The sequence below is a fragment of the Taudactylus pleione genome, unplaced genomic scaffold (assembly GCF_031769625.1).
Source record: "Taudactylus pleione unplaced genomic scaffold, aTauple2 ptg000093l, whole genome shotgun sequence".
Classification (NCBI taxonomy): Eukaryota; Metazoa; Chordata; class Amphibia; order Anura; family Myobatrachidae; genus Taudactylus; species Taudactylus pleione.
In genome coordinates, this window is record NW_028284495.1 from 25,949,355 (window position 1) to 25,964,109 (window position 14,755).

The 14,755-nt window shown below is 42.2% G+C and overlaps 1 protein-coding gene across 1 annotated transcript in view; it reads left to right on the top strand.

Moving 5' to 3' along the window:
• ABHD3 (abhydrolase domain containing 3, phospholipase) overlaps positions 1–14,755 on the top strand; it is a 78,269-nt gene that overhangs the window by 49,989 nt on the left and 13,525 nt on the right. The window contains exons 5-6 of the mRNA XM_088469796.1: positions 7,219–7,331; positions 13,695–13,868. Coding sequence (XP_088325922.1) covers positions 7,219–7,331; positions 13,695–13,868 — 287 coding nt within the window. The remainder of the gene's footprint in view (positions 1–7,218; positions 7,332–13,694; positions 13,869–14,755) is intronic.

The window sequence follows — 14,755 nt, forward strand, 5'->3', positions numbered from 1 at the left end:
CTTAGGTAGCTGTCCATTGGAGGAGTGAGTCAGCTGAGAGCTGGCAAGGCTACCATTGGATGGGGGACTAATCAGGTGATACAGACCAACATGGCTGCACCCATGACTGCAGCCACGGGAAAACTCCACAATGGAGCATCTCACAGAAGTCATAACAGACCCCGGGGAGAATACTCAGCGCGTCACCCGCCGCTGAACATGGCATCTGACCGTCAGGAAGATCAAGGGAAGGCGGCGACATGGTGAGCAGCGGCCGATCCCAGTCCACATCCTGACAAGTCCATTATCTTTCACCAACAGCCACTGAAATGTTTTCATTCAGTCATTGTTTTATTCCTGATATGCGATGTTTAGAGAAACATTTTTCATGTGAAAAAGACTGTGCTTAGAAGAAGATAGAAGATAGACCAGCCTCGTCTGCAATGTCCTAGTTAGAAATCTCTGGCTCTGTTGTTGTTTTTCATACTTTCATTTATCTTAAAGAAACGTAACATTGTTGTTTTCTGATTTCAATTATTTCTTATTATTGCTGAACACAGATCTGATTTTTATAAGCTGCCCAGTGTCACAAGCGTAGGATTTTGAGGCTGGGTCTTGGACCTGTACTATTAAACTCAGATGCTCTCTGGAGGAGACTTGGGACCTCATTCAGAGTCTCGCTAAGGCACGCTCGCTCGGTGGGAGCGATATTTGCACATCTGCGCATGCGTATAATTCGCAGTGCGCGTGCGCAAGTCATTCATTGCGATCTGATTATGGTAGCTCGCAAGCCACTTTCAGGTCGCTGCTTTTAGTGACAGATAGTGCCGTTTGTGGGTGGTAACAGGGGAAGGTGCTTGTGAACGGGGGAGTGGTTGTGGGAACGCAGGCGTGTCTGACCGCCAGAATGGCTTTTAATGGGTGTGTATAATTAGCAAAGTAGTGTCATTGCACACGTGACTTGGTTGTTTTTTAGCCTGAACTGCTCGCAGTGCTTGGGGTAGGTTAGGTCAACCCCAAGCGCTGCGAGCAGCTCCAATGGCCCTCGATGTTCACAATTAATCAGATTCTTCCCGGAAATTACGTGTGCTGGTAGTGACAGGTGGGAGGTTTTATAGTCCAGCGTACACTAACTGCCGTCGCTCAATAAGACATAGAGGGCGTCCTTACAGCGCAAAGTGCGATCGCTTGATTTGCATACCCGGCCCCTTTTTGCAAGCGAGCGATCGCATCTTGCGAGCGGCTCTGAATGAGGTCCTCAGTTTGATGAAGTTTCTATGCATGAAAGAGTATAAACCTGTAGATACTTATGAGTGCGTGTAGAAGGATGGCTGAAAGCTAGTGACAGCACGGAAGCTGCTTGGTGCGTCTAGGAAGGCGTAAGGTGAACGGTGGTAGCACTGGAGCTACGTGGTGCGGCTGGGAAGCCGTAAGGTGAATGGTGGCAGTATGGACTGCTTGGAGTGGCTGGGAAGCCATTTGGAGAAGTATTTGCTGGATGGTAGCAAATACTCACAGAGCTCAGTGAAGAGGCTCACTTAGTCAGACTAAGGGACTTGTTGCACTGGCAATTTGTGAGTGCAACAGGGAATCCTTTTATAGAATCCACAGGACGCTGATTGGCTGAGAAAGAAGGAGAAACATCCTCATTGTTAGTAGTGGAGTCACATGGGCAAAACCATGATAGCCGCGCCCATGGACTGCAGGGCAGCATTTCCAGCATGTGAGTATTGGAGCCGGAGCAGTCAGCAGGAGCCTGCGTGGAAGTGAGAGGACAGCAGGACCTGTCGGAGAGGACAGCAGCAGAGGGAGAAGACACAGCTGCACATCGTGGGGGCCGGGAGACACCGCGGGTCAGCGCCCGCAAAGGTAAGTGACGGGGTCTGATCCTGCGGTCTCTGTTGCGGGCTGTGACACCCAGATACTGCCTAATATCTGTCACTATAAGTATATAATCATTGGCTCACTGGACTAATGGAACATTATTTGTTTTGCCCACTCGGGCTGACCACCTAAGGGTCAGGCCTGCCCAACATAGAGCATGTGGCCACATTCATCACAGATTTGCCAGATTTTCAATAAGGATGGACATCTGGAATTTAACCGTCTTTCTGAAAATGGCCACAGTAAGCAGATTTAGGCTGGATGTCATTACTATATATTTTTATAGATCTTAATTACACCCTGCCAATGTTGGACCTCCCTGGTCCTCTTCCTAAAGAAACCATTCTGCAGCATAGATTCCCTCTATGGTAATAGTCCCAATAGAAATGTAAGGGAAGCCCAGATTAAATCTCTCCTGCCTCTAACACTATTAGGTACAGCGTTACTGGATCTAATAGCAGCGTACATAACAAAATGTGGAAAAAGTGAAGCACTGTGAATACTTTCCGAAAGCACTGTATAAGTCTCCTCTTGCTAATAGATCCTATCAAAGTGTAAAGGAAAATCGCATATAAAACCTTTTTTTAAAAAGTAAATAAATACAGATAAAATGTTAATACTATACCAAGACTGTGTCCTACCTTGTGCACTTCATCATATGCTCTCATAAAAATGTGTGAATGTCTCCCAAAATATGGGATGGAGACAAGGTGGGTAGAGTGAGAGACAAGTTAAGAGGATATTTAAAGCTGGGACACTATGTGGAACTTAACGATGGGAAGAATCATGGAACAGCAGTATTTTGTTGAGCTACTAAAAGAAAGCACTGTCATCTGAAAAATACATAAATGTAAAATAGAACTTACTTGCATGGGCTAAGAATAGAAAAGTTCTACCCATGTGAATTGGCATATTGCAAAATTTGAAACTTTTTGAGCAGTTGAAGGCATAGTTGACATTAGGGGCATCAGATATTTGCCTAATAAAAGAGGGGGTATCTCCCTATCTATGGCTGTTTATAGGAGGGTTATCTCAGCAGCATATTGCCAGCAATTGGTGGGTGTACGTGTAACTTTTTGCTGGCAGTTGGTGGGTATATGTGTATATAATTGGCAGTAGTGATAATACTTTGTAATATGTGGCTGGCAATGTGGCATTTCTTTGCAACATATGGCTGCAGTGCTTATTCGTTATCTTTGCGCAAAATGTTTCTAGCAATGAACTTATTATTAGTACGATATGTCTCCCAGTGGGGTCATCCCTGCAATATGTGGTTGGTAATTGGTATATATAAATTGATGTGTATACATCGGGATTCATCCTGTTGCTTCCGGTTGGTTGCTTAGCAACCAAGACTGTACACCGATTGGCTGTGTCGTGAATTATATGTACTGTATTTGCCTTGGATCTTACTGACTTATTTATGCTGAGGGAAATTGATCCGGCTTCCTATCCGACACCCAGACATAATTAGGGGTTGGTTATGATCCAATGTTTATGTTTAGTGGTGACGTCGCTGGACCCGCTGACGTCACTTCTGGCACGGCGGTACGGACCTGCGTTCCCCTGGCCAAGGGGACACGCTTGTTGGTTCCGCCTACCGGTGATTGACAGGATCCGGCATCAGCGACACGAGGGAGGAGGGTTAGACAGGTGAGTACACTTTAGCTGATTAAGATAAGGGCTATTTATATGTATGCTTGGGGAGTCCAGTGTATAGCAGACCCCTGAGGAAGGTGGTAGTACACTGAAACAGCTGTCGGGTTAGGACCAGGAATCATTCATCCCCCATTGCCTGTGCTCTGTTAAGTACCTTTTTTCATACACTATTTTTGCACTTTATATGAATTACTGCATTTGATGCATTTTTTGTTGCTTCATTAAAATGCATTAAGAATTGACTCTTCAATAATGGAGTGCGGAACTATCTCTCTTCATACCTCAATATGTTGAGCTGGTTGGCAATTGTGTAGGTTATTTGTCTGTCAGTGTGGAGGGTGTGCCTTATAACCAGGGGCCTGTTCTATCTGTAAAAGTATTTTTTCCTAATTTTGTTTATTTTTCCCTATAAACCAGACTCAATAAGTTGGCTACCCTAAAAAGTTATATAAAACTTAGTATGCTAAATAAAACTCAGAAAAATGCTTTCCAACAAAATGGCTATACACCAAATGTAAAAAATTGTTTTGGTCTTAAAAGGTCATAAAGGGCAAGGTATGATAATGGTGACCCATTGCCAGGAGACTTGTGATCATTATTAAGTAGGTGAATAGCAGTCATTTGCTGTGCAGGATAATAAGGTTATTGTTACGTATGATATGCTGTGTTGTGATTTTCTGCACATTTATATATGCTTTAAAAGGATAAAGCCACATTACTATTTTGTGCAGTATGTGTCATGCACCCAATGACCCTTCCTGTGCCCACAAGTAACCACTGATTTTGTTTGGTACAGAAAAACATTCTGCTCACACTTTATTAGAGAGAACATTGATTTTAGTGTGAGTGGCCACTTTATGGGACTGATTCTGAGATGGGAGCAAAACAACAAAAGCGAGTATCTGGAACAAACCATGTTGCAATGCAAGGGGTGCAAATATATTTATTTTTGTGCATGCAGGGTAAATACTGGCTGCTTTTTCATGTAGCCCACAAGTGCTGGAAAGCTTCATTTTTACAATGCAATGTAGATTTGAGCTTGGAAACATCCCACTTAAATGTAAATCTCTCTGCACCTGTTAAATCTGTACTTGTTACTTGAGAACAGCGGTATCTAGAATTGTAGTGACAAACCGAGTCTTATCCTTACATAACTGTTCTACCATTGCTCCCTAGGTCATGAGGTCTCCTGAGCTGTCAGATGATCTTCATAGTAATACAGCAGGTAAAATAAGTATTGAACACATCAACATTTTTCTCAATAAATATATTTGTAATGGGGCTATTGTAATGAAATGTTCACCAAATGTCAGCAACAACCCATGCAATCCACACATGCAAAGAAATAAAACCATAAATGTCCATTATTATTATTATCCTTTATTTATATGGCGACACAAGTGTTCCGTAGCGCCTTACATAGTACAAATCCATAAATTATGTGTAATAATGTGATATGACACAGGGAAAAAGAAAAAGTATTGAACACATGAAGAAAGGGAGGTGCAAAAAGGCATGGAAAGCCAAGACACCAGTTAAAATCAGTAATTAGAAAGCTATCCTGGCCCTTGTCAGTGCAAATTAATATAAACTGGTTCAGTCCCAACTGATGGCCTATGAAAAGGTGGCTCATTACCAAGGTGTCACACAGGAAACATCTCATGATGGGTAAAAGCAAAGAGCTCTCTCAAGACCTTCGCAACCTTATTGTTGCAAAACATACTGATGGAATTGGTTACAGAAGGATTTCTAAACTTCAGAATGTCCCAGTGAGCACTGTTGGGGCCATAATCCGGAAGTGGAAAAAACATAATTTCACCATAAACTGGGCACGACCAGGTGCTTCTCGCAAGATTTCTGACAGAGGAGTTAAAATAATTATCGTAAGAGTTGACCAAGAGCCAAGGATCACTTGTGGAGAGCTTCAGAAAGACCTGGAATTAGCAGGTACAATTGTTTTAATGAAAACAATAAGTAATGCACTCAACCGCCATGGCCTGTATGCACACTCACCACACAAGACTTCATTGGTGAAGAAAAAGCATGTTGAAGCTCATTTAAAGTTTGCTGCACAACATTTGGACAAGCCTGTGAAATACTGGGAGAATATAGGCCCTGATTCAGAGCCGGACGCTCTGACCAGAGCGCTCGCTCTGAATCAGGGCCCACCTCCATTAATATGGAGCGTCCTCCTGGACGCTCGTATAGCTGTGGGTCACCACCCACAGCATATACGAGCGTGCAGGATGATGGTCTCGATGGTCTGTGAGCAAAAGCCTGCGGTTGGGTTTTTCAACCGCAAGGCCAGGAGTGATTTTGGCTCTATCAGAGCCAAAATCACTCCCACTGACATCACTAGTGATGTCAGTGGGGCCGGCTTCAGACGGTAGGCGTTCCCTTGGGAACGCCTACGTCTGGCAGGCACGCCCACCAAAGGGGGCGTGCTGTCAGTCACCATCGACAGCACGCCCCCTTTGATGAGACACTCCGAGCGAAGGAGAGTCCTTCGCTCGTCGGGTCTCGCGCATGCGCACGACGGAGCTCCCTCAGTCGTGCGCATGCGCAGTGGGGACCAGCGACCCACTTGCGAGCGGACAGCCGCTCGCGAGTGGGTCTGAATGAGGGCCATAGTCTGGTCAGATGAGACCAAAATTTAACTCATTGGATGCCATAATACACACCATGTTTGGAGGAGAAATGGCACTGCACATAACCTCAAAAACTCCATGCCAACAGTGAAGTTTGGAGGTGGGAACATCATGGTGTGGGGCTATTTTTCAGCATACGGTACTGGCATACTTCATATTATTGAAGGAAGGATGAATGGAAAAATGTACCGAGACATTCTTGATAAAAATCTGCTGCCATCAACCAGGATGGTGAAGATGAAATGAGGGTGGACATTTCAGCAAGACAATGATCCCAAGCACACAGCCAAGGATACTTTCAATTGGTTTCAGGGAAAGAAAATAAAGCTGCTAGAATGGCCCAACCAATCACCTGCCTTGAATCCAATTGAAAATTTATGTAAAGAACTAAAGATCAGAGTTCATAGAAGAGGCCCACAGAACCTTCAAGGTTTGTATGGAAGAATAGGCCAAAATCACACCTGAGCAATGCATGCGACTAGTTTCTCCATACAAGAGGTGTCTTGAAGCTGTCATTACCAACAAAGGCTTTTGTACAAAGTATTAAATACATTTTAGTAAGCTGGTTCAGTACTTTTTCCCTGTGTCATTTCACATTACTACACATAACTTAATTTATGGACATCTATGGTTTGATTTCTTTGCATGTGCGGATTGCATGGGTGGTTGCTGACATTTGGTGAAAATTTCATTACAATAGCCCCATTACAAATATATTTACTGAGAAAAATGTTCATGTGTTCAATACTTATTTTACCCGCTGTGTATGTTATCTGTTTCTCTGTTTTACAGAATGGATAATGTTCTTTTTTAATAAATAAAATGTGTTTCTTTTGAAGTATACACTTTCTGAAACCTTGAAAATGACATTGTAAGAACACCATTAAAATAGATTATTGGATATAATGTATTTTGGGGTAAAACCTGTAAAGATTTTGACTTAATTTATTCCCTGGAAAATAATCACATATTTGTACATTACTATGACCTTTCATGGCAGCTGTATGAAGCTTATCATAGTGTCTTCTTGTTTGGCTTCTTCTCATAGACACCCAGGACATATTGTGCTGCTAACACAGAGGACTTAGAGACAGTCATTCATCATGTGCATAACATGTACCCAGAAGCTCCACTTACCGCAGCTGGTGTTTCCATGGGAGGGTAAGATCGATTACATTGTATTTTCATTATTTTACTGGAAAACACATTGAACAATATGCACTTAAGCTACTGTATACAGACATATAGACATTTTAGTGACTGATGTGCGATAGGGAGCTTAAAAAGACAAATATACAATTAATTGGGTGGTATTCAATTCAACGCAAATTGAATAGCGCCGGGAGGGAGCTCCCGGAGCGATTCAATTCATCTTCTGTTATGTCGGAGAATGCCGGTTCTCGCGACTTAAACTGGGTAACTGACTAAAGTGCCGGGCGCTCGGCTGTTAGCGCCACGCTAAGCAAGAAAACAGCTGTGCGGCCGGCACTTTTGTTGGATTTCTCCTCAAATCCCCAGGGGGGTGCGAGAAGAAATCCTTATCCCACCCAAACCCCGCGTTGAATTGAATGGCTTCGGAAGCTCCCTCTCGCGGCTATTCAACATCACTTTTAATTAATTCCCCCCCATACAGCATTACAGTGACCACTAAAGATTAACACAGTGATCTTTCTTGTTAATATACAATACAGAGAGCATTCTAGTGACCGACATAGATAAACACAGAGATTATCCTAGTGGCCATTATGTAATATGAAAAGAATTTTAGTAACCAATATATAACACAGAAATCAAACTACACAATTTTACTATAGAATACAAATACACAAAATATAAACGACATTCTGGTGAACTATACACTATAAACAGAGCATTCTGGTGACCTGCACAATTGACCAATAAACAATACAGACAATAATAGTGCCCAATATATAAATACATACCAGTCACCTCTAGACAATACAGAGAGCATTCTAGATATCTCAATATAACACACAGAACATTTCAAAACCAGTATATATTACATAAAGAATACAAAGAGTTATCTAGCAACCTACCAGCACATAAAATGTAGAGAGCATTCCGTTGAGCTCTGTACAACAGTGCAACTTTTTTTCTATTGTCCTTTATACAATACAGAAAGCATTCCCGTGGCTGATAAACAACAATCAGAGCATTCTAGTGACCGAAATATAAAACAGAATGCATGTAGTAAGCTCTATTAAAAAAAATAGAACATTTGAGTGATCTCTATGCTATACAGAGAGCATTCTAATGACTAATTTGCAATAGACCACATTTTACTGACCAATATACAGCATTCTATAGACCAAGATATGAAAGAGAACATTTAAGTGACTGCTATTAAATACAGAGAGCATTCTAATGACAGATATATGAATACAGAGAATGTTCTAGATAATTATATTCAATACAGAGAGCATTCTAGTTACTGTTATATAGATAGAGAGAGCATTCTGGTGAATGTTATACAATAGGGAGACCATTCTATCTACATCTGCAATACAGAGAGCATCTTAGTGTCAGACAAACAACGCACAGTATTTACCTTTGACCATCATAAAGTGCAAATTCTGGGCAATACTTTACTATATAAACATGAGTTGTCTATTGTCTATACAAGGCAGACCTCAAATCTATGGTGGCTGAATTAGGGCATACACACAAACACGAACAAAAAAGACAGTAATAGCATATCCTTTAACGTGAAAGTTGATGAGCCATCATCCACCCTCCCCCCACCTTCTCTTCCCTTCCTTAGACGAGGCCATGTATTCTTCATATGCATGCATGTATTCACACAGCATTAAAAACATAGTTAAAACAAAAACAACATAGTTTTGGAGATTCTGCTTTAACCAATTGCCTACAGTACACATGAAAGTATACACTGTGCTAAATATTTTTCCTATAACAAGGCTATGAGCAAATTAAGGGATCTCCGCTTGCCTCTCTATACCTATTGTACATTTAAGATTTTATAGCTGTGTAAATATCATACGCTCATTTAGCCATAACTATAGTAGCATGATGGTCACGTATCATCGGCATTAAAAGAACTTTATTGGCAGCTAATTAAAGTTCATAGAAAAACAACATTAAAAATAAATAACAAAATAACCAGAGGCCTTTTGAATGCCAGCAAATCACAACTCTCACATTCTCTCTGTAGTGTAATATTGCCTGCAGGAGTAAGCACATGATTTGTACAGGTGGATTCCACTTTTGTACATTACCAAAATATTAATTTACTATTGATCTTGTATAGAGCAGGGGTAGCCAACCCTGGTCCTCGAGAGTTACCAACAGTGCATGTTTTCCAGGTCTCCTCACAGAATCACCAGTGAACTAATTAGCTCCAAATGTGGATCTTTTCAAATGTTTCAGTGAGTAATGAATACACCTGGGCACCAGCTAAGTGGTCTGGAAAACGTGAACTCTTTGTAACTCTCGAGGACCGAGGTTGGCTACCCCTGGTATAGAGTATATGTAGCAAAGATTTATACATACATACATGCATACTTTTAAATGAATCCGTGCAAAGGTATAGATTGTATCACATAATTAATTCAGCACATCCAGTACTCTAGAGGGGGAATTCCAGGCACATGTAATGCCCCTCTGTGCTTGCCTTTGGCCTGGTACATAATTATACAGGTTTTATGTAGCTCATTAAGGGCAGACATATGCTTTATTGTTATCAGACAGATTTGGGACACTTTAACTAAACCTGCTCTAGTGTTCCCATGTGTCCTCAGCTACAGAACCTCTTAAGCACAGTAAAAATATAACATTTAAAAATAACAGCTGTGTGGAAAATGCAGTGATAGAATATTGAAGGTCCAATAAAAAATCAGCTAATTATGGCATATTGTAATGCAGACCAGCTACCCTTTATAGTTAGGGCTGAAGAAGTGAAAAAGTACCCTGAATGCTGGCTAGGTTGTTTCTTATTTTCTAGTGCTGCATGCTGTCAATATTAAAGCATAATTTTGTTTGTTTTAACCCGTACAAGCTGTATGGAGACACACACACATATCTATCTATCTGTCTACCTACCTATCTACCTACCTATCTATCCTATATCCAGTTTGGCACTCCTGTGTACAGCAACACAACTCTGCCCGATGCCTCTCCTATTAATTTCAATAATAACACCCACAGATGGACGGCACTCACGACTGTATACAATGTAATAAATGAACACGCCGGAATAAGCGCTAAATGATCAACGTTGCAGAGTCTCAGCTCATTCATCAAGACAAAGAATAAACAGAAACTTGCATACCTTTATAGAAGAACACCTAAATGTGCATAACCTTCACCATCATGGACCCGTGGAGTCTTGATGACATCATCAGGCTGCGCCTCAGCGCCTGCTACTCCGCAGCCAACCGGGTCTCACCACCTCACGTGACCCATCACCATGGTTACATGTATACACTGATAAAAAAAGACATACATATCTATTAAAATGTAGCGCTCAAGTATCTGAAACAGGCAGTCAAATACTGACAACAATGCCTAATACTTCATATAATGCAGCGCTAAACCTGAACTAAACTGGATCCTATTCTATAATGAATGAATGTATAATTGTTGGCAAAATGCCATGTTAGCTGCGAATATAGAATAGTAACCTTAAAAGAAGGAGATCTAACGAGGTCAAATAATTTAAGACTATAGAATGCAGAAGCTGTTGAGGACTATAGGGTACAGTGACTGTATTGAAACTGAAAAATGGCAGTCAGAGGTAGCATGATAGGGAAAGCATCTCATTCAGACCGTGTGGATGCACGGTATTTAATCAATGTATCCATCTTGCATCTCTTTGTAAAAGGGCTTTATTTACGATCTCCGCCTCTGCGCTGTACGGGTTCATGATCTATCATCTTATACTTGATGGTTGATAATCCGTGCCTGTAGTCACGAAAATGTCTGGCTACCGGTTGCTCCGATTCTTTTCCATCAATTGCTGCACGTATGGCCGGTTGATGCAAAGCCATACGCTCTTTAAACTGGCGGGTGGTTTTACCTATATAGAGTAAGCCACAGGGGCACCTGATGTAGTATATGATGTACTTGCTGGAACAGGTAAGGGGGTAACTCATTTTTAGAATGAGGATGGACAAACGTATCTCCCAATTCTAATGAACTGCACGTTATGCAGCCTAGGCATTTATAGTTGCCTGGTTTGCGTCAGGTAGCGTCACTCCAACTCCCAAAAGCATTTAGTCTCACAATTAGACTTCGTCAGTGTGCCCACTGACGAAGTCCAATTGTGTGACGAAACTCGTTTGAGGTTGGAGTGACGCTACCTGTATTCCCATCCAGCGCGAAGGAGAAGGGCCGGAACTCGCATACAGCCGTGACGCTCAGCCGGAGCACACGGTCTACAGCAGTGTGGTGATTACCGGAGTCTTGTTGTTATGCTTGCTTACTCTTTTACAATGTGAGTGTTCTCATTGATGTGGAATAAATATTGTTTTATCTGGTTCATGATGGTGCTCTCCCTGATTTTTGTTTTGAGATATATATATATATATATAGCGTCCCCGCTTGGCTGTTTTAGCAGGGTGCCACGCCCTGTCCTCACCTGCGGCCGCAGTGTCCCACGGGTGGGAGAAATAGCTGTGCAGGGGTCACCGCCGGTGACTGAATGCCGGGCACATGCGCCCGGCATCTATTCACTGACACAGGAGAGCTTGGGGCCGCCCGGTATGTCCGTAAGTGCCGGGCACGCCCCCAAGAATGATGAAAAGAGGGCACGTCTTAAAGACACGCCCCTTCTACTCGTGACCACGCCCCCTTTTCAGACGCGCGCGTCGAGTGCTCTTTCTCTAGGTCCGGCGCTCTGCAAATGGCCATCAAGCAATGAAACATACCGGTTACCGGTCAGTGACATGTTCAGGTGGACCAGCGGACCCAACCCATGCCAGGTGAACACACCCCACACCATTATGGAACCACCACCAGCCTGCTTGTTAACAACTGGGTTCCATGGTCTCCCCCAAACCCTACCATCAGCCCGAAACAACTGGAACTGTGACTCATCGGACCATGCGACATATTGGCAGTCCTCCAGGTTCCAAATAGCGACATAACGAGCCCAGGTGAGCTGCTATATCCGATGTCATAGTGTTAACTCTGGTGGGTCTTCTGCTCCCATATCTCATGGAAGCGAAAGAACGCTGCACTGACCTACTGGATATGCTTCTGGTACCTCCTGCATTAATTGTAAATGTGATTCAGCCAGTGTCGCTTGTCTGTTACCACGGACAATTCTGGCCAGACACCACTGGTCACGATCATTAATCGCCTGTGGTCAGCCACTGCGCTGTCCACTGTGGGTGGTAATGCCTTGGATGTGGTATTCCCGGTACACACGTGACACAGTAGATCGAGGAATATTGGATGTCCGCACAACTTCGGAAATGGAATGTCCCATCCATTGGGCACCCACTATCATGCGCCATTTGAACTCCGATAATTCACGGTGCCTTGCAATAAGCAAAATAAATAACAAAAGAAAACCCTGAGCACCACCTTAGATGGGGGTCACAGTCTTAGTAAGATTAAGTCTTAATGTCCACTGTCACATGGACTGGAAATGGAAAAAAATTGTACTTTAGATGTGGAAGAATCCTTCCAAGTTCCCAAAACCGGGTGGGTAGATGAATGAAAATAACTTCTTAATGTTCAGACAGTTAGCCTAAAGGAATATGCCACTTTATCCTCTTCTCTCACCAGCGTTTATACCTCTTGTTCCTCAAATGATAAGAAAGCGGAACAAAGACGGGTCGCAAATAGTGTAATACAGTTTATTATATAAGACAAATTTCCTAATTTTAAAACAAAACAATTGTGATTCAGCGTACCAAAAGACCAGGTGTATACAAACACCATCAAGTGTTTAGTATAGCTTTGAACAGGATACCTCCTGGGACCAAGAATCTACCTGCTGTGTCCTAGTCTGGATGGTCACCCCTTCACAAATCCACCAACGCGTTTCTGCTTCAGAAAGCTTTTGTCAGGGTGTAATAAGCAGCCTAGCTGGTGATCAAACTGATTCACAAGATGTCAGATTAAAACTGTTGCATGTCTGGGCATTTTCAAGACATCACAGTATGGTGATGCCGCCTACCATTACCTTTACGTATTGCTATCCCATGACTTTTGGCACTTCAGGATTTGTGTGTGTCCATATATATTTATATATATATTATACATACACTGTATGTGTGTATATATATATATATATATATATAAAATCTCTTATACCTTATACATACACACACACAATACAGAGACCAAAATCAACCTGGTTGGCATTGTCTGCATTTTAGTGGTGGTGGTAACTGTGCTGCATGAATCATTTGTCTTTGTTCCTGATGAGTAATCACTCTCCTTTATCTGCTGATTGCTATTCTAATTAATTTTGCCAACCACCGTTTTCTGCTAACTTTATATGACTAATCAGCACTTTTACACACTTATTTATAGAATGCTGTTACTGAACTACCTGGGTAAAACTGGGCGTCAGACACCACTTTTAGGTGCAGCTGTGTTCTCCGCTGGTTGGGAAGTCTTTGAATCTGCAGTTGTCCTTGAAAAAACTCTTAATTGGATACTCTTTAATTACTATTTAACAACTTGCCTACAAGCATCAATTATGAGGTAAGCCTCAGTTGCTTTATTTAGTGTAATTACTTTTTTGCCAATTAGGGCCTGTTCTCTATCAAATAAGATGGTTTTATTTCAAGATTTGTTTTTACAATGTAGGAGTTTATTTTGGATAAAACATTTGTCATGTACTAGACCTACAGAACTTTATGTGAGCCCAGGGCACTCTTTGTTATGTTGTGTTTTCATAATACAGATGTGTCCTCATACACCTAGCCTCAATATGGGGCATTAGGGAGCCGCCAGGTACCGTGCACCTTGGCTTGCACCAAGAGTCTTTTTCGTCCGACAATGCACCTTAGTCACAAGCGGATGCTATAAACCGCTTCACAAGACTGCACTGATTAATTTGATAGGAGACACTGGTATATCAGTGTGCGACTGATTCTGTATATGAAGTACAACAGACCTTTGTATGGAAAAAACCCGCAGCCGCTGCATCGTACCACTTTGTATACAGCTTCAGACTCAGTCGCACATAGATATACAAGTGTCACATATCAAACTAATCAGTGCAATCAGGTGTAACGGTTTTTTGCATCCTTTTGCTGAGTCACACGGAATCTGTCCTGGTGAGAAGGGATGATGTGACTGCAGCAATAGGGTATGAGAACACATCTGTATGGGCATAACTACAAACGCAATATGCACATCTTCACCTGACCCATTACAAGTGGAATTTCAGAGACGAACAATAATGTTTTCTTTCATGTACTAAATGTACAGTATGGCAGGGTCAGCAATAAGAACATGCATGCAGTGTACCCATTCAGAATGGCAGCTACTCAGAGGAATAGAATTACAGGTAGAAGGAGGTACATTCTGAGACGCTTATAGTCCACCTCACCAGGTTTACTCCATATTGAAATCAATGTATCTGT